Consider the following 24,683-nt stretch of genomic DNA (forward strand, 5'->3'; position numbering starts at 1 on the left):
ATTTAAGAACTGATGTCACTTGGAATTTACATTATCTAATGGATCACTACAGGAAGGTTGGAATTATTTCTGTAAAGTCAAACTGGATTAGAATAGTAACGGATCTGCGCGCGCAAAGCCAGAGAATATCCAACCCAGCAGTACCTTCAGTGCAAAAAAGAAAATGTATTTATTCACACACAATCCAGCCTACACACCTTCTTGGTTCCTCCCCCTCCTCTACTCTTCTGTAAACGTCCTCGGAGGACTCCAGACGTTTTCATTGGCCGCAGCTCGAGCAGAGGAGGAGGAGAGACTGACGGACTGGCAGGAATTCCTCAGCGCTCCTCAAATTTCTTCAAATCACGGACCTTCTGCTCGGCCGCGTCCCGACGAACATCCAGACCTCTTCTCCCGAGCAGATTTCCGCTTTTTCCACAAAGGTAACGTAGCAGACCGAAGCCAGGCTTTTCCACAAGTTTTCCTCACTCGAGAAATTGGCGTGAAAACCGATGTTCGCTCGCTCATTTGCTCTTTCTTTCCCCTCTGATCCGTACTTTCTCTTTTTTTTCATGCCCAGATGTTGCGAAGTGTCGCTGTGCTCCTTCTGCTGGCTGTGGCTCTCTCTAATGCGGAGGTAAGTTTGGTTATTTTCACTCGTAACTTTGAAAATATTGTCTTTGTTAGGTTTAGATTTGGCACCAAATGTTGTTTTACGCATGCACGAAAACACTTTCATCACCGTTACGCACCGAGCTGTCCATTTGGAGTCACACAGCAGCTTTGTTCACGAAGCTAGACGGCATAACACATCTGGAAAAGGTCAGAATCAGTCTATTATCCGAGACAGCATGGTGTAGTGGTGTAAAATATACCAGGTTCTCGAGACAGTATTGAGTCTGTATGTTGTTAGGCTATATTTATCTGCTTAAGGAGAACCAAATGTGCCATTATTGTTGGCACTGTGCGCAATTATGAGCTTCATTGCAGAGAAAACTTGACAGTTTGCCTAAATTGCCACTGGAACATTCTCTTCTCATTCAAATCAGTGCACATATGAGGCACTGGAAAAGTCAGTTTTTCTCCTGCCTTCACATTTTCCATCTTACTGGACCACACATGAGCCCTCCTCTTCATCTCAGTGATTTTTTTGAGGAGTTGTGAAGTTAACAGCATGGCAAAAGCTGCCATAAGAGGACAAGAGTGACACAGGAGTGACAGACAGCTGTGAAAAGGAAAGAAGGGTGGGCGAGTGTTTGTGTATATCTCGCAACCTCTGCGCTTTTTGGGGGGGGCGGGTTGATGGCCGACCTCATCAATATTGTAGGATGTTGTGGTGAAAAACGCTCTGCCAACTGGCAGCTGCTACAACGGCACACAAACACGATGTTTGGGTGGTCATTGGGAGAGCATGTGTGTTTGTCTGAAGTGATGAGTGTATTCAAGGGTTGTCAGGGTGCTCACCTTGTGGGTCTCACACTGCAGCGCTAAGTAGTCCAGCCTCTTGAGTAAACACAGAGGTAATGTGCTGTTAGATTAGCTGGCCTGATGGCACACGGAGATGGACGACTCAAACAACACACAAGTTTCAGCACTTGAACAATGTGGCAGATGTAAAGTCATGTATATGTGGACTTCTGGAACAAGCTTTAGACATTTTGCCAAATTTGCTTTGGTGTGGGGGTTGACTGACATTTTTCTTAAGGGTCAACATCGATACAGATTATTTGTAATCAAGGGGAATGATAACGGACATTTGGAATCGGTATGCATTTGCAGAGAAAATGAAAATCTTTGGTTCAAAATGTAGTACAGCACAAATTCCAATACAAAACTCCATTAAAATGTATGTGTTTTCTGAAGTAGATGGTTCATTTATTCCTCAATTCTCGGACTTGTTGCACCTACAGCAACGTTGTGCTTATTGTATGGGGAATTGGTTTGCAAAAATGTGAACCAATAATCAATAAAATGCTAAATATCATATCTAAAAAAATCAGCTTTACCAATTTTTTGGCGACCCCAACTTTGTTTCCAAGAGCTAGGTGACAAGATCAGCTGTGTTCTTAGAATGGTATGTATGGTAAATATGAGCAGGTCGTTACAGGATTGTCAGACGATTCTCTAATGCTACACAGCGCTGTGTAGAATGGTCTGACTGCACCTCATTATAAATGCGCTAAAGGGGGAGAAACGCTCTTGTGTGTTTGTATTTCTTTCAATCAGTCATGACTATCTTGGGTGGTGCTGAAAACAGTATGCACCAGTAATTGGGCGACTTTGTAACATGATCCAAACCTTTGACAAGACTTGAAATTTTCAGTGTTGTTACTCATACTCATTTGTCGTAGTGAAGGGGATTTTAAAGTCAGGCTAGCAGCCAGTTGGCTTAGCTTAGCATGAAGACTGCAAAGTGGCACAAATATTTTTTTCCATCTGTTCAACTGTGATCAATGTCCAACTACCAGCACCTCTAAAGCTCAAAAATGATAGCAACATTAGCAATTTCTTGGAGTCTCTGCTGGTTGCCTGGTAACTGGTCCGAGCCAAGAAATGGAATAGCACCTAATCCGCTGTTTCCCACTTTTAGCGTTAGTGCTAAGCTAAGCTAACCAGCTGTTCACTGCAGCTTCATAAATACCATCCACACATGAGTGTGATATCAACCTTCTCATAAAAGCCTTCATCAAAGAAGTTATTTATGTCCGGATACATTCCTTGAAAAAATAGTAACACACACATACCAGGTGGCTCTTGATGGCCTTTACCCCCAAAGACACAGCTGTTGCACACCTGGCTTTGTGCTGACTCCTTCCGTTGTCCTGCACAACAATTACAGGATGAAGAATTAAACAGGGGAATAACTGTAGCCTAATTAGAGTGTGGATTTTTCAGCTGTGCCAAATGTGGAACACCAGATAAACCGATTGTCTGCTGCTTGGTCTATCTTTATAGCTTAATGCAGATGGCCGTTAGTGTCTCAAATGCAGCAGCATCGCTCATAGCCTGGCATGCGTTCCTTCCCCGCTGACCTTCCACTGCTGTTCCTAAATTTGCCTGCTGGCTGCTAAATGTGCCAGTGTGTGCATCTTTATTGAATCCATGACCATGCTCTGTGAGGTATGGCGTGGTGGAGACAGAGCACACAACAGGCTCTGTTGAGTGTAGCCACGAAGTAAATGGAGAGGAAAGGCATCTATTCTCCAAAGGTAATTACCTTGATAATATATGGCCTGTTGACTGACCGTGGGAAGGGCCTGAGCTGGCATACCAGCGTGCCGGTCTTAAAGAGGTCAGAAGTGAATCTGATGAACTTCTAGAGTTTATATTTGGGTCATGTTTGGATGATGGAATGCGCGGCCTGCTGCTTTTATTGGCTGGCACGAGTGTAGGCTATTAAAATCTGGACACTAACTTCTGATTTATTATGAAGGAGAGTGTTTGTGTGCTTCCTGAGGTGAGAAATTGCTGTGTTTGAAGATAAGCTGCTCAGAAATGTAGTGTGGCAGGGTGGCCGGGGTTGAGACTCAGGGAAAAGTGTGTGTGTGTGTGTGTGTGTGTGTGTGTGTGTGTGTGTGTGTGTGTGTGTGTGTGTGTGTGTGTGTGTGTGTGTGTCTGCAGGCTGGAAATGAGATATGCATCTTGTGAGTAAAATGTTGATGTTTTACTCAAACACACCAGGAGCTTGATATGCAAAGGAGGTCGGATGCAGGCGTAGTGAAAGTCATAAGAGTTTGTGGCCTCGGGGGACATGTGCGCACACACCCGCATACAAACCGAGAGCGAGGGGAAGAGAGGACTGTTTATATTTCCCTTTTTTTTTTTATGGCATGCAGTGTTATTGTATTATCCTGCATCATCCATGATGACAGGGTGGAATGACACAGCGGTTAATTTAGTTATGGGCGCACTGGATTTTGAGAAAACGCAGACGTCAAGAGGAAGTAATCAAAACAACACAGCCAGACTCCTGCCTTCTAGTCCAACAGTTGACTGGATAAAGAAGAAACAGAAGAAGGAGTAGCTGGCTTTCCTTATCGTGGCCCTGGATTTGTAGCATGCTCTGATTAAGCCACGGCCTCTCAGGCACCCCGCCATGTTGCCATGTTGATGCTTGTTCTTTCTCATTCAAGGTGGGCTAAAAATATCTGCCCAGGTGGAGGGAACATGAGCATGAGGGGACGCTGTGTCCTCTGTCTCTATCAGCCTGCTCTAATTACTGTAGCTCAACATCCAGTCATGGATCCTGCGCAGGGCGGTGAGCTAGTGTGATGTAAAACAGAGAGGAGATGGAGCCACAGTCATGCAATTATAACAGGGGAGATTGGGAGTGAGGTAAGACTTGGCTGTGTAGTGAGGGGGTAGAGAGGAAAAGAAGAAGAAAAAAAAGAGAGGGTGTGCTGTGTTTCATGTCCCTGCAGTGTGTTCTCTTCACTCTTGGCTTGGCTTGAAAGGAGTCCTCATTTAGCTTACCAGCTGTACTGGTGTCTTATCATTATCGGCGCTCTGCACTAAAGGCACTGCGCACATAAATTAACACACACACAAATGAGAAAGAGCGGGCACTAAAGTCTTACTCAAAGACTTTGTAAGACAGAGATAATGAATATGTGACATACCTATCTTACTCATTCGCACTAAAAGTTAAACATGTGTTTTAGCAGAAAGGCTTAAAATCAGTGCATTCAATAAGACCCCCTGGAGTTATGGATGACGACAGCTTCCATCTTAATTCTTCCTATAAACTTGCAGTCAAATGCAATGAAAGCATCACTACTGGGACATGATGAAGTCTCTGTCTGGTCACTAATTTAACCTCTATAAACAAACAAATAATCCCTGCCTGCCTTTAAATTTCTTAGAGGCAACTTGCTTCCTGTTATCGTGCAGATCTTTGAAGCTTCTGCCTCTCTTCCCATTTAACTTCCTGCTCGCTGCAGCTGGAGCACACCAGCTCACTGAAATCAATTAGAAAGAAGACTAATGACACAGAAAGTCACACTTTGCAAGTGAAACCCTAAATGTCTGAATCTGTATGATGCAGTGTCAAGGTGGAAACACCCAGCTGTAGAATTACTGCTTTTTTTGTGCTTATTACGCGTCTCCCAGCATATGAAAAATATCATGGACATGTTTGACAATGTGAAAAAAAATGTTTCAAGGCTTGAAACTTGAAGCCATAAACTTGATTTACTTCCACCAGAGATTGCCCTGTGCTCAGTGACCTGTGAAGATGCGCTCTGATATCAGGTCCTACATCTGCAATGCCGTTTGCTCTGTGAAAAGGGCTGACTGTAGGATGAGCGATTAACTGGCAGCTATTGTTCTCTTCCATCATTAACCAGAAAGTCCATAAAACTACCACAGGTTTAAAGTGGCTTGTGTGAACTGATGTAGCTGCCACATGGAACAAATTTAGTTTTCTTGCAGTGCAATGAATCAGAGCTGTTTGCTACATTTCAGAAGAAATTAGAAAAAAACAATCATCTACAATTTACCACAGCCTGCATTGTTTGTGGTTTTTATTATCGACCCACCAAAGTTGACTGAAACTGTTTTGCTTTTAAAATGCCAAACATCTCCCTGTTCCATTCCCTGTATTGTGAGGATCTGCTGCTTTTTGCTGCCCCTGTAATACTAAACCGAATATAATTATTGTAAGGGTGTATTTTGGAGACAGTGATGGACATTTTTCATTTACTGTTTTCTGGCTTTTTATAAAACAAACAGTTCACTGAGAAACCAATCTTCACATCCAATGATAGAGAGAATAATCCTCAGCTACAGCCTGATTTTCTTTCTCCGCTTAAATGACCAGAATCAGATTATTTTCACATTATTAAAAAAGAGGTACTGCACTCCCATCACATAAAGCATCAGCCGATATGTGACCCACACCTGCATCTGGGTGTTGCAGTTGTCAGGTCTGGTGTGAAAGAGTTCAGCAGAGGTGAGCCTTGTGCTCAGAAAAACATGTCAAACACTGAGCAGTAGCACAAAATCTAAGCTCAGAGGCCCAAGTAGCAGCTTTTTGAAGCTTCAACTGCACATGACAGTCTTCGTCCAGGGAATGGAGATGTCAGTCTTAGAGCTTGGGGTTATTGTATTGGACGTTTTATTGTTGCTTTAGTATGCATGAGGAAAAGATGTGAAGCAGAGGGATGGCTTTGAATACCCAGCACAAAATCAAAGAAAAAATTTGACAGGATGATGAAGAATTGGATTTGCAAGATCTGTAAGTTAATGCAGTTTATCTGATCAACAGCCCCAAACCCAAATATATTCAGGTTAGTAAAGCAACAAGTAGAAGAAGCTGGCACTAGTGAATACCTGGTGTTTTTATGTGTTAATGAACTGATGCAATTCATTAATTATCAGAGTAGTTGGGTCAATATATAATTGAGAAACTTTTGAAGTCCATAGGATATGTCTTGCATACATTTTTGTTAAAAGTAAAAAAAAAAAAAACTAATGTTTTTTATGTTTATTATGATCATGTTTTTACAAATTCCGTAATTATTTATTATGGAAGCAATCACTTATTCATAAAAAAATGACTGGATATCACTAAAATGTCAACTGAATAACCATCTGAATTTGATAACAACCACCTTCTAATTAGCAAAATAATAAGAAAATGAGCTTATTCAAAAAGAGTTTTGATTGTGTTCTTTTTATTATTTAGTTGATATAATCATGATAGATATTTCTTTTTTTTTGGCAATATGTCACATTTTAGATGGAAATCCCATTCCAAAAACACCTCTCAAGTGAAGTGTGTTAATTCCAGATCACATGACCTGCTCCACATGATGTCATTTCCTCCTGAAGAAAAGACTGAAGAAAGACTGAAGAAAGGACTTTCTTAGTTATTTAATATAAAGTAGTGTGTGAGTCAAGTATGGATTTATGACATGTCAACAGGTTTACTACAACATCTTTATGAATAACTTTCAATTTCAATTTTACTTGATTCTATATATAATATTTTAGAAGAATCTTTCTGTAAAAATACTATGTGGTGTTTGGTTATAGGCGACCATGTTGATTTTAGGCCTGAAAACAGCAAAAATGTCAACTATGATACAGAAAGTCCTGCAATTATTGACACAGTTGCTGATTAATTTGATCAGCCAATCCATCCTTTCAGCTCCCATGAAATCCTGACATTTTGTCAAAGCCTTCTACGAACAGCAAGGACAAGTAAAGTACAAACATGCCTACTTCGAGCTCATTAGACCTGGCATGGGTCCCAGATAAAATTATGTGGGTATAATATCGTCACAGCACATACAGACAACAAAGGTTTGGTCTTATGCATGTCTGTAGGGCAACAGATTTCCAATGGCTGCACACAACAAACACAATCCTACAGCCTGTAAATGGGCCTTTGCTCTTCTACTAACACGTTCCAGCTATTAGCCCCAATACTGGCCTCCGAGAGGGAGCAGAGAGGAGGGCAGGGAATCTACTCATTCCCCCGGCATGAGTCGGAGCCTCCCTCCTTCTCGCCCTCACTTCCCCTCCCCTGGTGGTGGAAAAATGCCCAGAACAGAGCAGGGTGTGGGTCAGAGAGGAGAGAAAGGTGACAAAGTGGGGAGAGAGGGAAAGTTAGGAAAGGATTAGGGGGAAATAAGAAGGTTATCTGGTCAAGAAAGAGGGAGGAAGCTGAAACAGATGACAAGATCTCATTTTATAGGGTGACAAGAGAGAAACAAAGAGTGGAGGGTTTGAATGAATAGAGTGTGAGACAAAAACAGGTGGTTAAGACAGGGGACACCGTTGTCCTGGTAGTGTCACAACAGGGTGAACATTGGAGAGCAAGCGGGGGCTGGTTCACAGCAGCTTTAACTGCTAGCAGATGTGGCTCAGTCTGGACCGTGACTTAATTTCCTGCTTTTCTTTTCTTTCCCTCACTCTTACTTTCTCCATGTTTTCCTTCCTCCCTCTGTTTCTCTTCCTTCCTCATTGTACTTCGTCTTTCTGTTATCGTCCGCTTTTGGCTTCTTCTCCTCGTTTCTTTCAGGGTGTAGCTGCTGCATTTCTGCTCTTGAACAACGGGTCTCGTGGGTGTAAAATAAGAAGCTGCAGACTGGGGTGACATCATCCCGTCCGTTGGTGCATTCCTTTCACACTGAATAAGAAACAGGGAGAAGAATAACAAGGCAGATCAGTGTAAACTGGCCGTTACCCAGAGTCCCTTTTGTTTCTGCAGGTTTAATCTCAGACCTGGCCTCTTGGGAGAGCGTTTAGGACCACCCGTGGAGCTCTGAGAATGCGCTCATATCTTTACAAAAGACTCAAATTAGTCTTCCTTTGGCCTCATTATTCCAAGGACAGGACTCGTCTTTTCTTTTTTGCTTTCGACTGTCAATCAGTTGTCATATAATCCATGAAATTCTATCTGGGCGTTTGATCTCAAAGGATTCGAGTCGGTAGATTGTGTCATTTTTGTGGGCTGGTTTCTGCTGTATGTCTGATCTCAAGAGAAGAGGCTGAAACTGATTTGATATGAATGAAGATACAGGCGAATAGATTCGAAAGGGAGAGTTTGAGAATTGTGGGATTTGAATTATTGAGGACAAACACTACAGATTTCTATAACGACTCAAAACTAGAGCCGGTGATAGTCTGTGATGTTTTCCCCCGTGTGGTGGATTTAGCCACAAGCTGGTCTGAATTCCTTAAAGGAGGAAGCTGGATCATCGTAAGCTTACAGTGTGTGCCGAGTACGAGTGGTTCTCATTCTTCTTTGGCTACGCTCCACTTCTTTTCTGGTAAGGCCTGGTTAAGGAGAAGCAAGAAGGAGGTCTTTATGGACTGGAGGAAACAAGCTGCTCAGTTTGAGCCCTTCCCTGTCCTTTTCTGCTCCTGGCATGAGTCCATGAGTCTCATGACGCTGGAGCGTGTTGGACAGTTTAGAGCTGGAGAGACAGACCACGAGGAATAAAGCGAGGAAATGTTTGAGAGGGGTAGAGCTGGGGCACCTCTGTGACCCAGATACTGAGGAGATTTTGGCTTCAAGATGAACTGTGTCGGACCCCGGCTGAGGCACAACACAGCTCAGGAATGCATCCCCTCCCTTACCTTCTCATTCTCCTGATTCTGTCTCTTCTCTGTTTCCCTCGCTTCCACATCCTGGAGCTGTAAAACGCTGGGCTGCATTTCGAGGTTGTGAGGGTGAAGTTTCCACATTTGTTTGTCCATCTGTCACTCGGAGTGTCTCTGTCTGTGTCGGTTCTGCTTTGAACAACAACAAGATGTTTCACACATCTGTAAATCAGCATTTGTTTAGACATATATGGACACTCGACAAGCATTTCAGGAAATACGCTAGTTAAATTAAAGTGCATGTACTTACTGACAAACAATCCAACTTTAAGCTTCAACTTGTTCTTTAATTCTTTGGTTTTGGTTCTTTTCCTTTGTGTATACCTTTACACATCCAGTCCTTATGCTAAGCAAAGTTTGGAGAGTTTGACTCATGTTCTTCCTCAACTCTCTGTAAGAAAGCTAAAAAATATCATTACAAATAATCTCAAAATGCCAAACTACTCCTTTAATCCATTCATTTGCATGTAGTGTCCCCACAGCTGTTAAAACAACTGCATTCAATACGATGTTCAGTATTAGCACCCAGGTTTAAACAATAAGTTTAGATTATTATAAAAAACACCTTCAAAATCTGCAAATGGAGACAGATTGGTGCCTTCAGGCCACAGCTGGGAGCTTTAATGCCTGTCTTGACTTGACTGCTTCATGCTTTTGTCAGAATCATCATTCCAAGTCTCTAATGAGTTCCCAAATACGATTCCTTTGTGAAGATAAGTTGTCAAAACATCACATCTAAATCCTCTACTTTACTCTCAGTTCAGCAGTCAGTAGTTTGCCAGTGTTTTTCCATTTTCATAAAATTAACACACAACATGGTTGTCATGGTTTTATTCAAATTTGTCGCAGCTTTCTGCCGTTGAAAGGTCAGAAATTAGTAATGTAGATGTAACTGCACTGTAAGTAATGTGGAAGAATATTAGAAAACATGAAATAATTTTAAAAGGATGCCTGCTCTCTGACACTGTATGTAAATTAAATAATTCTACAGCTTTAAGTGTGGCAGTGTGAAGGAGTTTTCTATTTTTATTCAATATTTAAGTGTTTCAAGCGGTCTAATATCCCATCTTTACAGCGAGGTGCATGCTTACTAGACACATCTAGATACATGCCATAAATCCAGTGCAACACCCCTGCAATGAATCCTGTCCTGTTGAAGCTTTTTGCATTCAGTTATTGTTGCAACTCTGTGTGTCATAGAGGTGTTGATGCAACTGAAGCTGAACCACTCTTCACCTTTTTATAATGCAGAACCAGAAAACACAGCCTCCACATTGAACATAGCGCTGAATCAACACCTCTCCAAAGCGGCAGAGAGGAAGAAAAAGCTCGACGTGAGAAGGATCGGACTGCGGGCTTGTTGTATCGGATTGCATTAACTAAGGCTCGGCGTGCCAAATGGACTGATCTGTTTAAACTGATCTTTTTTTATTTACTTATTTTTTTTTATTAACGGAAAAGCAACATTCACCATTTAATGCACTTATTTTTTAAGCAACTTCCATTATGCTGTTTGCTGGTGTAAGCATATCCCCCTGCAGCGTGTTTGCAATCTGTAAATCAATGTTTTCTATGCTAATGAGGGGCAGAGTGCATTGTGAGAATGGATTCACAGTGGCAGTAAAGTGACATCCACGGGAGAGAAGCATTGACTGGCTCGTTGGAATCAATGGAGCATCTCCAAGTTGTACTCACGAGCACGCAATGTGCACAAAAGTCAAAAATGCACATACTGTTTTGAGTGTGAATATGTGTGAAAGGACACGGAGATGAGAAGGTCGAGCAGGCAGATGTTCGAATGATGTTTATGTGTTAGTCTGTGCAGATATCTGCCCTGCTGCTGCTTACCGCCTGTTTCCTCATCAGCAGCTGAAAACGGAAGAGGCTTTTCCGCACTGAAGCAAGAATACATTGCCCTTTAACTCAAGCCTGCCTCAGCATGCAGCCATTCAACATGTGGCAGGAGAGAAATTGACGAGTGCGCACAACCCCGCCTTCCCTCCAACATCTTCACCATCTCCTTGTTTCCTAATACTTAGTCTGTCTTCATAAATTCCGGTTATTATTCTTCCCCTCACTGCCTGCTTATTTTCCTCCTCTGACGTCTGAAGCGCTGCAAGGCCTCGTCTTGGTTCACCGGCACATCTCTCGCAGCTGTAAAAGGCCACGGCACTGGGAATAAAATGGCAAGACAGAGGGAAGAGCAGAAATTAGAGATGCAGAAATAGAAAGATGGAAATCGTGCGCTGAGGGTTTAGACAAAAATCACATAACTTTTAATCTTCTTAAAACCTTTATATAATTTCATCCTCTTGACAGAAAGACTGAAATGGAAAAAATTAAAGAGTTGAGGGACATAAGCTGTGAAATGTGTGTGTCTATGTATGCAATCAGTAATATGCTTGAGGCAGACTTTTCTACCGAGGACTGTGTTTATTCTGTTATCATTCACTAGTCATTTAGCAGAGCACTGGCTTCTGTGATTGGTTTTAAATGGGAGAGAAGACATCATTTGTTGTCAGTGAAAAATTCATATCATTTAACTAGGACACCCACAGTGGGTGTGTTGTTTGTGCTGAGCTTGTGCATTTTTTCTAATGTCAGCTCTGCTGGTGATTTGGTTAACGAGTGTGTTTACATGAGTTCTACTAATGGTTTGTGATCTTTATCATCCATCCATCCATCCATCCATCCATCCATCCATCCATCCATCCATCCATCCATCCGTCCATCCATCCATCTTCTTCCGTTTATCCGGGGTTGGGTCGTGGAGGCAGCAGACGAAGCAGGTCATTCCAGAAGTCCCTCCCCCGGTGACACTTCCCAGATCTTCCTGGAAGATCCCAAGACATTCCCAGGCTAGATGAGATACATAATCCCTCCAGTGGGTTCTAGATCTACCCTGGGGTCTCCTCCCAGTTGGACGTGTTTGGAAATCCTCCTAAGAAAGTTTCTCCGGAGGTATCCGAATCAGGTGTCCAAACCAAATCAACTGAGTCCTTTGGACACGAAGGAGCAGCAGCTCTCGGGAGCTTCTCACCCTGTCTCTAAGGCCAAACCCAGCCACCTTGTGAAGAAAGCTCATTTCGGCCACTTGTATCCGTGATCTTGTTCTTTCGGTTACTGCCCAGATCTCACGGCCATAGCTGAGGGTTGGAACATATATGGACCCTTTACCACGATGGTTCGGTACAACGCCAGCATTACTGCTGACGCCACACCAATCCCCCTGTCCATCTCTTGCTCCATCCTCCCGTCGCTCGTGAACAAGATCCTGAGATACTTGAACTCCTTCGCTTGGGGAAGCAACTCTCCCCCAACCCGGACGGAGCAGTCCACCAGTTTCTGGCAGAGAACCATGGTGTCAGACTTGGAGATGCTGATCCGCACCTCTCTCGCTGTCCATTGATGATCTTTATCATGTGCAAACTAAAAATGCAGTGGTGGTCTGAAGTGGGTATCTCAAAGGAGGAGCCTGAAAATTGGGGATATGTGAAGATAGTTGAACATTGATACCACTCTCAAATCTGTAGATTAAAGATGAAAATGAAGTGTAGTTTACATTGTGAATATGATATAATATAATATAAGTTGCCATTTGGTGGTGTAAAGAATAGTTTCACAGTGTTTGAGCAGAGTCATAGGTGAGCTGGTGTGCTCGAGTTGCAGCAAGGTGGGAGGCCTTCATAGATCTGTACATTCTCCAGGAAGTATGAGCAACATCAAAAGCATTTTAAGGCAAGCGGGGATTATTTTTATGCAAATAACTTCTTAATATGTAACTTTAATTCACAGACATGATTTTTAGATGTCTAATCATTGACTGTAGAGACAGACTTTAAATATGAAGCTGCAGCCAAAACACATTTCAGCTTAACATCGCATAGCAAGACTCAAACAGGATGAAACAGCTACTGTTGCTCTGTCAGAACAGAAAAAAATCTATCAGCCAACACCTTTAAAGCTTACTAAGTAGCACATTTTATGTTGTCACATCATATAAGTCTTGTCTTGGCACTCAGCTGCCAAGCAACCAGCAAAAAAGAAACGACTTGGCCCAGAAACAGTATATAGCACATAAATGAATGTAAATGCTTGAGAAAACCTTGAATTTTTTTTTCATATTTATCTGTTAACCTCAGAGTTATATTTAAAGCTTTTTCTTTGTGCTAAGCTAAGTTTACACTCTCCAAGCTTACAGACCTCGATTTGATATTAATCTTCTGATAAAACATCCATTTCAGAGTTTGTATTATTGAGGATATACTATATGGTAGTTGGCATACCTTGAACATTTCTCTACTGGTGTTTCTTATTGCTCTTGTTCTAGGAATGAATGGAAGGGATGCGACGGAGAAAGATGAAAGTCAAAGCTGGATATTGTTGGAAACATTTGTAGGACTATAATTCTCAAGGTTCGGTGTAAATACCAAATTATTCCGCAGATTGAGGCTCGTAGCTGGGATACTATTGTGCATGGGAACATGCTCGGTAATAATGGAGAATGTCTGCCCGCTTCTGCTCATATCAACACTGAAGGCTCCAGGCCACATGCAGGCATGATTTATGACCACATAAGGAAATCTCCTGTTGTTTGGTGAAGGTGACATGCGGCCATTTTGTCCTTTGTTTTCTACAGTTTTGTGTTTTATGTCTGTGTCGGTGGTGACATCTGAACAACATGCTCTTTTGTGATCTCATTGCAATACCGGTACCATTCGCCTCGCGTGATTGACACTTCTTTGATCTTGCCACAACAGGAGCCTGTACATGCGCTCACTATGGCAACAATCCACTTGAATCGACTGCAAAAAACAAAAAAAAGAAGAAGAGGACCTCTTGCCTCTGTATTCATTAGCTAAATGTCAGGGATCCTCTGCCGGTTTTGCTGGGAGGGAGATGGACAGACGGAGCTCCTACATTTTTTTACCAGTTTCATCTAAGGCGCTCATCCATTATTCATGTTCTTGTTGGAGGTTTCCACAGGTTTCAACAGGCCTCTAGCCCATCTGTGTCAAACAAACTGAATTGTCCAACATGCTCAAGGCCACAAGGATCGCTTTGAAGATTTTCCATGACCTCAACTTAGGAGCGCAAGTGTGTATGTGTGTGTCTGAACCGTGCATAGAAATGAAGTAAATCCCTACAATCCCTCTCCTCTCACCAGTTTTGAGTTAAAGTTTGCTCCGCTGCGATGCTTGCATGTGACTGCTCCCCCTCCTCCCCTCAACCCTCAAGCTCCATCCTGTTATATTTTATCATTAGAGCTCATGAAGGTTCAGTGACAACAATCCACCTCCATTTTAACCTACATACCAGACCGTGCTCACACAAACACACACACACAGAAACTTTGGAAGCCAGCTCACGTGCAGTCACACATACACAAGGCCAACTTTCTGTCTCAGAGGAAACGGCGGCTTAGGGAGGAGGGAGGGGGAGTCTGGAGAAACAGGGAGGAGAAAAGATTTCACATAGCATGGGAATGGGCCCAAAGGAAAACACAGCTCAGACTCCAGATGTGGGAACACCCTGTATACAAATGCAAACTGGAGTACACACACAAATACACACATGTGGAGAGGCGCACAGGCAAGGGGGGAGAGGAGGAGGTAATGAGGGTCATAAACAGCTCTGCAGGCTCCGCTTGGCGTCTTCTGACTGGTGGGTTTGTGGCTCCGATGAACTCATTTTTGGAATCTGTTGGCAGTTTGCTAAAATGTACAAACAAAAGATAAAGTGTCAGCAAGAGATGCGACGCAAAAGAGTTTAAGCCGAGTGAGAAAAACTAGCGCAAGAAAAGAGTGTTCTGGAGCTGACAGGTCGGCTACACTCCGGCTCGCTGGTTCTCGCCCTGTCTTCGTTCTTTGTTCCCTCTGCACAGATACTGTTTTAATCTGCATCGCTGACTTGTTTAATTTGCTCCGACTTCTTGATCCAAGTGTGGCCATCACTGATAGGATGGCTATGAATGCGTCTACGGAGACCTCAATAAAAGTACAGACACTGAAATGCAAATTAATTGTTAAAGAACAAAGCAGCAACCAGGAGTGTAAATGAAGGCCAGACATACTGTGGCTTTTAATTCATCATTTGGGGATAGAGCATCTCCTGGAGGGGAAATGCTATCAAACTTTGTGGGATGACTCAGAACTAATACGTGCAGGTGGCTCCAATGAAACAATATGTTGAAGAACCGCAAGTAGTTATGTTAATTTTTTCCTTATTTTAATTCAAAAAAATCTGGGCAGTAATTTGAAATATCTTGCTAATTAACAGACAAACAAATACAGAAACAGGATTTCATGGTGGATCATCATCTGTCATTTTGGGTGTTCTGTGAATTGAATGAAGAGGAAGCATTCTAATCAAACTTGATTACACACCGTTTAATGTGACAGTAAAATTTGAGTCCTACAGGCACATTTGTGTCTTAAATTTTGTGCTCAACATGTTTTCAGTGCTCTTAAGTAGTCCAGTTAGAAGAGCAACAGCGCCGCCCTGTGTGTGAAAGCAGTACAAACTATTTCTAAAGCGCCAATGATGTGTTTTCATTTCTTTCAGGAGCTGCAGAGCAAAAGCAAAGTGTGCGCCAACGTGTTCTGTGGGGCCGGCAGAGAGTGTGCTGTCAACGAGAAGGGGGAGCCCAGCTGTCTGTGCATAGAGGTGAGTGTCGGGTCTGTGGTCCTGCAGCAAAAGAAGATTTCCTCGAGCTCACTTCACTCCAATTCTCACTCTTCTTCTTCTCTCTGCTCAGAGCTGTAAACCCCACAAGAGGTCAGTGTGTGGCAGCAATGGCAAGACCTACAGGAATCACTGTGAGCTCCACAGAGATGCTTGTCTGACCGGCTTGAAGATCCAAGTGGCCCACGACGGACACTGCCAGGGTACAAGCGCCAAAACACTAGATGATAACACCACTGTCACATGACGTTCCACTTGAACTAAGTAACACCTGGCTTTGTCAATGTCACGTTTACACTCCTTGTAAATTATCCACACATGAGTGAGGTTAAGACCATAATCATGTTATCGTCTTCATATCAAAGAGATGTTCTTATCAAGGGCTGTAAAGTGCTCTGATAGTCTGTAAATTGCTTTGATTGTCTAGACGACCTGCCAAATCTGAACAATGGTACTATAAACATCATTTGAAACACTTTACTGTTAGTTGTTCTGCTTTTGGAAAACACAAAAGAAACACAGCATTTTATTTGGTGATATATGTATAGCTAAGAAGCAGGATTTTTCCTGAATAGAAGCATATTTCCTGGTGCCTCCCCAAAGAGGTTTAAGCCAGCACCAGAGGAAAATCACTAGTGCACTAATAGTGACACAAACATCTCAATTTTTCAACCATTTTGTCAATAGATATTTTTAATTAAATAGTCACAAAAACAAGGCAGTACATAGATTTCTGTCAAAAAAAGTGACATAAACTCATTTCTTCTACTGTACATGGACTAAGAATGCTTACTGTTGTGCATAGTCACCCCCCAAAGGTGCATTCTGAGCCAAGAAAAACCCTGAGAGTAAACATAGCGATTGAAGTCTTTCGATAGAAGTTCCTCAACCCAAGTTATCTGCCAGTACCAAGCACCAAGTCAATACCAGTTCCCCTTTTTTCCAAATTCAAAATACTTTACTGCAAAGACCTCAGTGGAATGATTTTTATCTAAAGTATCATGAAGCCAAAGACTGCTGGAACACCTTACATCATTGTTAACTAAAAGTTAGGTTAAATAGGTAGTGCAAACAATGAATTTTTGTGATGTTGTTGACTAAAAACCTGCATGTATAAGAATGGCATTGATGCCATTTACAGTCCTGTCGGTGCATCACTTTTTCTACTTATCATACTTAAATATTCCAACTTTATTATTATTGTCAACAGCAACCTCTTATTGTTCTAATATGACTCACCGTTGACTTTAAACCACGACACAATCATTTTCCATCAGAGTAATGACTAATGACTCACTGATTTATAGTGTGTGTGAGGTAGAAAGGCCAGAAAGCCTGTCTGCCACACTGTGAGTAATGCCATTCGACTTACCTGACAAATGGTGCAAGTGCTGACAATTCTGCTCATAGTTAATTGAACTGATTAGTATGTGATCTCTGAAATAGCACATATTCTCGGAGCTGATAATCAGAGGTGACTGGGTTGATAGACAGCCATATATGACCCCACACACACACACACACATTGCTCTGCCGTTCCATCCACACCCCTGGCCTCGACTCATCTTCTGAATACTTCTATTATCTCGAGTGAACTTTCACTTGTCACGCTTGACAATGTCATACACTTTGTGTCCCTGTTGGCCTGAACATTGATCAGTAACAGAAAAGGCACTCAGAGAAAAACCGTTACGTCACACTGTCCTCTTTTTAGACCTTTGGTCAATTGCTCAGTGACAGCCAGCTCATCTCCAATAAGCGGAATCAAGGCAGTGCAATTGATTTTGTCTCAAATGCAATTTTCTTTCTTTCTTTTTTAATCATCTTTAGAGAAGAAAGCAGAGCAGGCCGCTGCCAGTCCAGGTGAGTTTGCATGTTTGCTCTCTTTCTTTATGTTTAGAGAATTAACTAACAGTGTTTTCAATTTTTGTGAAGTAATAAAGATCTACATAATAGTTCATAGATGAGATGGGTTTAGTATGTACATTTTGCTATTCAGCATGTGCACAAACCGTAGTTTATAGTCTAACAGAAAGGCCATAACAAACCTTGAAATACTGATGTATGCACACAAGGACAGAGGTCTGTCAACTCTTTCACGATAAATTTTATCATTTAGCTTATTTATTAACGCTGTTGACCTTTGGAAATTTTCCCACCCCTGCAGTTGTGTGCTACGCCGCTGACCGCAATGAACTCAGGAGTCGCGTGATCCAGTGGCTGCAAACTGAGGTTGTCCCAGATGGCTGGTTTGTCAAGGGGTCCAACTTCTCTGACATCCTGCTCAGATACTTCAAGGTGGGCTTTTATTTTTCTCTGGTGCAGAAAGACAGAATGTACCCTTGTCTGTATTTGTGCACACCACGACACCAACACCATTCTTTCTAGTGAATACCCCAGTTTATTTGTCTGTGCTGGCCTTTTCCAACCGTCCTGATCCTTAAAAGCAGCCCGGGACTGTGTCTAATCATTCATGTGACAGAGCTTTCAAGCGTGCCAGCTGATGGTTGTAATTCAGTTTAATGAGGATCTCTGTTCTGCAGAGGAGGACCCCTGCCTCTTCATGGTCTGACATGAATGACATTTAAGCAGATGGTTCACTGAACAGTTTGCTGAAGCAACAGTATTTATTTGTCCGGTCTTCCCCGGAATAAAAAATGTTATGGCTATTTTTATTACTCCTATCTTTATATAGTGTCTCATGAATGTTTTCAGTTCATTTGTCGTGCACAAACAACAAAAATAGGTCATGCAATGGGTAAACTATCTGAAGGGTCAAGCACTACTACTGCCACACTGTTTGTAAAGCCTTTGTTAAGTTGTCCTGCAGAGCCAAGACATACAAACAAAGCACAACTCCTGGTATTAATTCAGTGGATGCACAATATAAATGCCAAAAGCAACTATTTGAACAGAATTTTCACGTTATGCTAAAAAGAAACAGACTACAAGGATGTGCTCAGCTCCCTGGTGCTCATGCTGTGCAGAAATTACTGCGTTCCCAGACAATGAGAGAACTCTATTGTGAAGTCTTTGGATGACACCACCATTATCAGCCAAATTACACACAATGAATAGAATGTATGTCAGGATTAAAGCAACAACTGTAAAGTCTTGTACACAAAAAAACAACCCACTGCTCAATAAAACCAAAGAGCTGGTATTGATTTTTGAAAAAATGAAGCAAAGAGACACACACCTGTTTGTATTAGTAGAGCTAAAGTGGTATCAGTTACAGTTTAATATCTCAGAGATGCTTTTATGGTCATTAGCAAGCTCAATAATAACTTCTTAAGAAAACTTGGAAACTAAACTTCCGTGCCAAGTTCTTGTTAACTTTTACAGTGGAGCAATAAAAAACATTTTAACTGGAAATAACACCAGTTATATAGTATGGAGTGTGCACGTGTCAAAACAGGAAGGTTCTGCAGCAGATGATTAGATCCAGTATCTGATGTTGTTGTTGTCTGGTAGTTCATACAGAAGCATCCACTGTTGTATCACCAGACTTCTTTCACTAGAAAATAGTTTTAATTTTATTATTTGAGTCTTTATTCTTTAAATAATTAGTTCTAATTTAAGATGAGCATTACATTGGTCACTTCACTATACAATCTTGTGTTTCATGATAATAATAAAACTGAAACTAAAATAGGAGCTTCATCATGACGCCAGCATTATAGGATGGTTTGTCACAGCAGGCGATGTGCTCTTCATGTTTATGCAAGTTTAACAGAGGCCTGGACTGACTTGTCTATCAGAACCTCCAATAATTGTTTTCAGAGTATTATTTTCATCCAGTTTGAATCTGATACTTCATTGTGAATTTTCAACCATGTTGTTGTTGAGTCCTGCTCAACAATACAAAGACATTAACTGTGACTTTGTTGTGTTTTTCCGTGGTTTTGCAGTCGTACGACAATGGTGATTCTCAGCTGGACTCCTCTGAGCTGCTCAAATTCATCCAGCACAATGATTCGGTTGTGGAGTTGCAGTCCTACGCAGACCAGGAGAGCAACAAGCTGCTCAGGTCCGTGTGTTTGTGGCTTTTCGCACTTTCATGAGTGTGCACAAGAGAACGGGGTGAAAGAGCAGCAGTTTCCTACTGTTTGCAATTTTTTTTTCACTTGCTGTCAAACATTTTCTTCTGTGGTAATGCCTGTACATACAGACTCGTATCTGTTTGTGCTATTTTAAGGCACGTTGGATAAGCCATTAAACGCTATCTGGGCCAGAGCAAACATTACTGAAGGCCTCCTGTGGGAGCCTATGCTGGCGTAAACACCTGTACTCTGTGGAATAATAACCTCTAATCTAATTATCATTTCCACAGCGCGCTTATTGTTTCTGTAGTTTCCTGTCGTCACTGTATATGGCAGCTAATATTTGTTCTGCATTTGCATGTGTGTTTGTGCTTCCCAGGAGCCTGTGTGTTGATGCCCTCATTGAGCTCTCTGATGAGAATGCCGACTGGAAGCTGAGCTTTGATGAATTCCTGAACTGCTTGAAGCCTGGCTTCAATCCACCAGAGAAGAGTGAGCTTAAAGCAATACTTCCTATGCTTTGACATAGTGGAACATAAAGTTACGCACTGTTAGATATACTATATATATGCAATGATAAAACGTCAGTAGTGCAGCCCAAACTGTGGAAATGAGGCTGAGCTGCTGCTCTTTTCTGAGGAATTTGAGACGGTTTCATGGTATTCGCTTCAGTCTGCTCAGTCATCTGGTGCCGATGTATCTGGGATAAAGTTCACAGTAAGCGGAGGCATTGCTCTGTGGCCCAGCACTTATGAAGTACCGAACCCTGGAGCTTCACCAGATCCAACTACACACACACAAACACGCACATACTATGTTTTTCTATCATTGTGGGGCCTTACCATTGACTCCCATTCATATCTAACCCCTAACCCTAACCTTTACCCAGACCAAAACAATGTCTAACCCTAAAGAAACGTTTTTGCACTTTTACTTTTTTCAGTAACAACAACATGGCCAAGAAAACAATGTTTATTTGGTCCCCACAAGTTACATTGTTTTCGGTTTTCCTACAGTTATACAAGTATAGCCAGCACCTGACCACACACACACACACACACACACACACACACACACACACACACACACACACACACACACACACACACACACACAAACACACACACACACACACACACACACACACACACACACACACACACACACACACACACACACACACACACAAACACACACACACACACACACACACACACACACACAAACACATTTGGCAATCTGACTGTTACATCTGTATGTGTTTAAAACTCTGGTTTTAAACACATACAGCATTCCTTTGGTCACGGAAATCAAGATTTTCAAGTCAGGAGATTTTAACAGAATGATGCACATCTTCAGACATTTTGAAAAATGTCTTGTTCTATTTTTCTCCTAAAGTTCTGCTTATCGTGGGTGTTGGCAGATTTTCAGACGATGCATGACTAAGCTAAAACCAGCTAAAGGCATGTCATAGTTCAATTAAGCTGTGTGGCATAATGTGGTATTTTGAAATGCTGACAAGTCTATGTCATGGAAATTGGTATCAGTGTCGTGCTGTTCCCCCTTATCGTGCTGCTATGGCCTATTATCTGTGGTCTTGAATGGATAACTTGTCATGTGTCTTTTCCTTCAGAATGTGCCTTGGAGGATGAAACATACGAGGATGGAGCAGAGACCCAAGTTGAGTGTAACCGCTGCGTTTGTGCATGCGGTAACTGGGTATGCACTGCCATGACCTGCACTGGTAGGTTTAAGTGCTGAAAGCCATCTTTATTTTGTCTATTCTACGAAACATTTCAGTGAGTTATTCTTCAAAACAAATGCCCCTTGACCATTTTTTATCTGTCCAGACAAACAGGCGACTGCAGATGAGTCAGCAGATGCTGGAGCAGAGATGACTGAGGAGGAGTGGAACCTCCGTGTGGCTGAGCTCAACAAGCACCAGGTCTGGATTTCTAATCTGAAAATCTACCTAAAGTATATCAGTCATATTAATGACGACATAAATCAAAATCAGAAGCCCTTCCCCTTTGTCTCCCCATCCTGAAAGTCTTTCCCAGAATTTAACTTTTCACACCATGTTGCTGCTCTGATGGTTATTAAAGTGTATTTCAAAGATCCATCACTGTCCGCGACTCAGTTTTAAAGTCCATGCAACATCCCAAACGTGCGCCATAGGTTCGGTGTCTGCTTTTAGATTCCTTCAGGATATAACCTTGATTGCTTGCAATGTGTTTCTGGACAAAAAGTATTTGAATCAAACCGCTCAGGCAGCACAATACAATTCACAGGGGAATTGGTAGGTGTAAATTTTTATGTGGCTGTGTACCTCCCTAACACAGCCCGGTGAGCCTCAGTATCAGCCGCTTTATCACTCCTGGCATAAAAAAGTAAAGCAATAAATCTAAAGATGTGAAATAAAAAATCAAAAGTTTTGCAAGTGAGATCAATAAAACCATGTTGTGGTGATGACACAGAGGGCAGATTTCAGATAAGAAAGGATCATCGGCACCAGTTTTCATGTTCTTATAGAATTTTCCAAAGCTGTGGACGCCTCAGTTACTCATTGCTTAATAATGTGTAATTCAAAGACTGAGTTACCTAAAAATAGACAGAGATCAGTAGCAATGCTTTACATAAAGAAGAGTTTTAATGTGGTGTGTGTGCTTATGTGTGTGAATGACAAGATAGCTCTAAGGATCTGGCTTGAGGCCACGGCTGAATCAGCAAGGTCATGTACTTTGTGTCCCGGAGGTGCAGCTTATAATGCCACTCTAAACAAATGTAGCGCTGCGGGTAAAAGTTCCCCTTAGATGCAATACACCTTCAAACTACAATGTTAATGGAAAAAGCATTCATGTGTAAAATCTGAAGCCTGTAGATGCTTAGACACATGTACTCAAGGCATTATTTATTCAGAATGTTATATATTAAGCTGTATCTCAAGTTTTCTTCTTTGCTTTTCATTGTTTCAAATACAGGAAACAGTTGAGAAGATGAAGGCCAGCACAAAGGAGGTCTAAGTCAGGATGCAGTGAAGGAGAGGATGCACGCCATCAACCCCTTCTTCCATTACTTGATTTGCCTTGCGGCTACGTGTTACTAAACTGACTTTTTCATGTTTCTCTGCTATGTTAATTATTATACTTTTTTTTTTTTTTTACAGTGTTTATGTGTTTGTGTTGATGTTTGTTAGATTCAGGGGCAATCCAAGAGTATAATCGGATTCCCCTGCGTTCAGTACTGTCATGTTTGATTGTATTACTGCGCCCCTACACTAGCCCTGGGGCTATTTTTACTACAATCCTTATATTTTTTACAGTTATTATGAAAAAAATACTGTCAAGTTGTCACTGTTTTGGGCTGTGGAAGTCACTGTTTGAGAAGGTAGTGAGGTTAGGAGACTGTTGAAAAGAGGGAGCTGACAGAGCAGAGGGAAACCTGACTATCTGACATCTGGTGCAGTGTGTTTCTCCACATCTTTGGTCAGCAGGTTGTTTGAAAAAGCTGGGATAAGAGGGTAAAGCTACTAGTGCTTTTGATTATGTTGCCCTTTAGAACTGCCACAGTAGGCCATTACTTGACCATTGCACTTCACTTTCTTTCTCCTTAGCTTTTTGTAGGCTCTAGTTTACCACAAGGCTGAAATTTAGTTGCATCTTACTGCTAAAAGTAATACGTTTGCTGCAAAAAATAGAAAGTTAGCTTCTATGTACAATATGTTATTGGCTTGAGTTGGAACTCACCTTGTTCCCGTGTTGTATTTAGGCAAGTCTCTTTGGTGCTTTTTGATTCAACATATCTCTGACAATGACACAGTGGTCCAGCTTCCGGTGTGAAGCAGCACAACTACACGACACTAGCTGAGACTTGATCTGAATATAGCACGGAGAAACCTGAAACCAAAGTCTTGATGAAGTATTTGAATGATGTATAAAAATTCTCCAGGTAAAACATTACCGTGGACCCAGCAACAACACTATACCTGTGCTTTCAAAATCACTCTAACAGAAGGACTAGCCTCACTGTCAGCTAAGGTAGCGTAGATGCATCAATAACTGGGTGCAAGTAAAATGTGTGTGTGTGCGTGTGTGTGTGTGTGTGTGTGTGCTGTTAAAATATGATGCTGAGTGTAGTTTGGTTTGTTAAATGTGTTCATTTGTTCGAATCTTGTATTGAAATTGGGATATTTGACAGTCAAAAAATCAGTGCCTTAGACCTGCAAACAGTCCAGGTCTCTACCTTTGCCTGCATGTAGGCTACCATGTCACATGGCATCGCAAGAACGAGTGCGCTTTGCTGACGTTTAGCAGTGAACTAGTGCTTTGTGACTCTATCCCCGATAAATGTCTGTGTGAAAGTTGCATTGCTAAGTCCTGGCTAAATCTTTATATTCCACTAAGAATGCGGAGACTGTAAGGAGTATGTATGTATGCCAATAAAGCCCATTCACCACAACACAGCCTTGTCACTTTGTGTGTGCTTTTATCTGCAAAATTTTACTAGGAAAAAATACTGAAAGGAGTGAAGGAGAAGAAAAAGGTTTCTCTTGGAGGAAAATAATTGCTTTAAGTAGAAGCCATTAGATGAAGCTATTACATTTTCTAACAAAGACAAAGTGCAAGGAGCTGCCAGTGCAGTTTAGAATTAAAGTTAAAAATGTACCCATTATTTCTCAGGCGGTATTCAGAGAGAGCATTGAGTACATTCCTGAATTGCATTGCCCACATAGTGACCTTAAGCCATTCAGTTCAGGAAGTTAGTGGCTGCTGGTTGTTGTCAGGTCCGACTTTGAAAGACGTTTCATTCAGTTTTGCTGTCTTTGCTTCTGAATATTAAAAAATATATAGATTCTCTTGGCAATAT

The 24,683-nt window shown here is 41.8% G+C and overlaps 1 protein-coding gene across 1 annotated transcript; it reads left to right on the forward strand.

Moving 5' to 3' along the window:
* The first annotated feature begins 236 nt into the window (after positions 1 to 236).
* On the forward strand, positions 237 to 24,277 carry fstl1b (follistatin-like 1b). The gene is made up of 11 exons (XM_022199536.2): positions 237 to 422; positions 560 to 616; positions 15,655 to 15,756; positions 15,848 to 15,977; positions 17,605 to 17,637; positions 17,942 to 18,072; positions 19,686 to 19,804; positions 20,197 to 20,309; positions 21,451 to 21,561; positions 21,668 to 21,762; positions 22,799 to 24,277. The coding sequence occupies exons 2-11, from the start codon at positions 560 to 562 to the stop codon at positions 22,838 to 22,840; spliced, it is 933 nt and encodes a 310-aa protein (XP_022055228.1). The 5' UTR covers positions 237 to 422; the 3' UTR covers positions 22,841 to 24,277.
* The last annotated feature ends 406 nt before the right edge of the window (positions 24,278 to 24,683 follow it).

The sequence above is a fragment of the Acanthochromis polyacanthus genome, chromosome 14 (genome assembly GCF_021347895.1).
Source record: "Acanthochromis polyacanthus isolate Apoly-LR-REF ecotype Palm Island chromosome 14, KAUST_Apoly_ChrSc, whole genome shotgun sequence".
Taxonomy (NCBI): domain Eukaryota; kingdom Metazoa; phylum Chordata; class Actinopteri; family Pomacentridae; genus Acanthochromis; species Acanthochromis polyacanthus.

Excerpts from the sequence above, each read along its gene's own strand:
- fstl1b (XM_022199536.2), top strand. The coding sequence starts at position 560 with ATGTTGCGAAGTGTCGCTGTGCTCCTTCTGCTGGCTGTGGCTCTCTCT. Across the intron at positions 18,073-19,685 it reads TCCTGCTCAGATACTTCAAG|TCGTACGACAATGGTGATTC; the intron begins GTGGGCTTTTAT and ends GTGGTTTTGCAG. Across the intron at positions 19,805-20,196 it reads GAGAGCAACAAGCTGCTCAG|GAGCCTGTGTGTTGATGCCC; the intron begins GTCCGTGTGTTT and ends TGTGCTTCCCAG.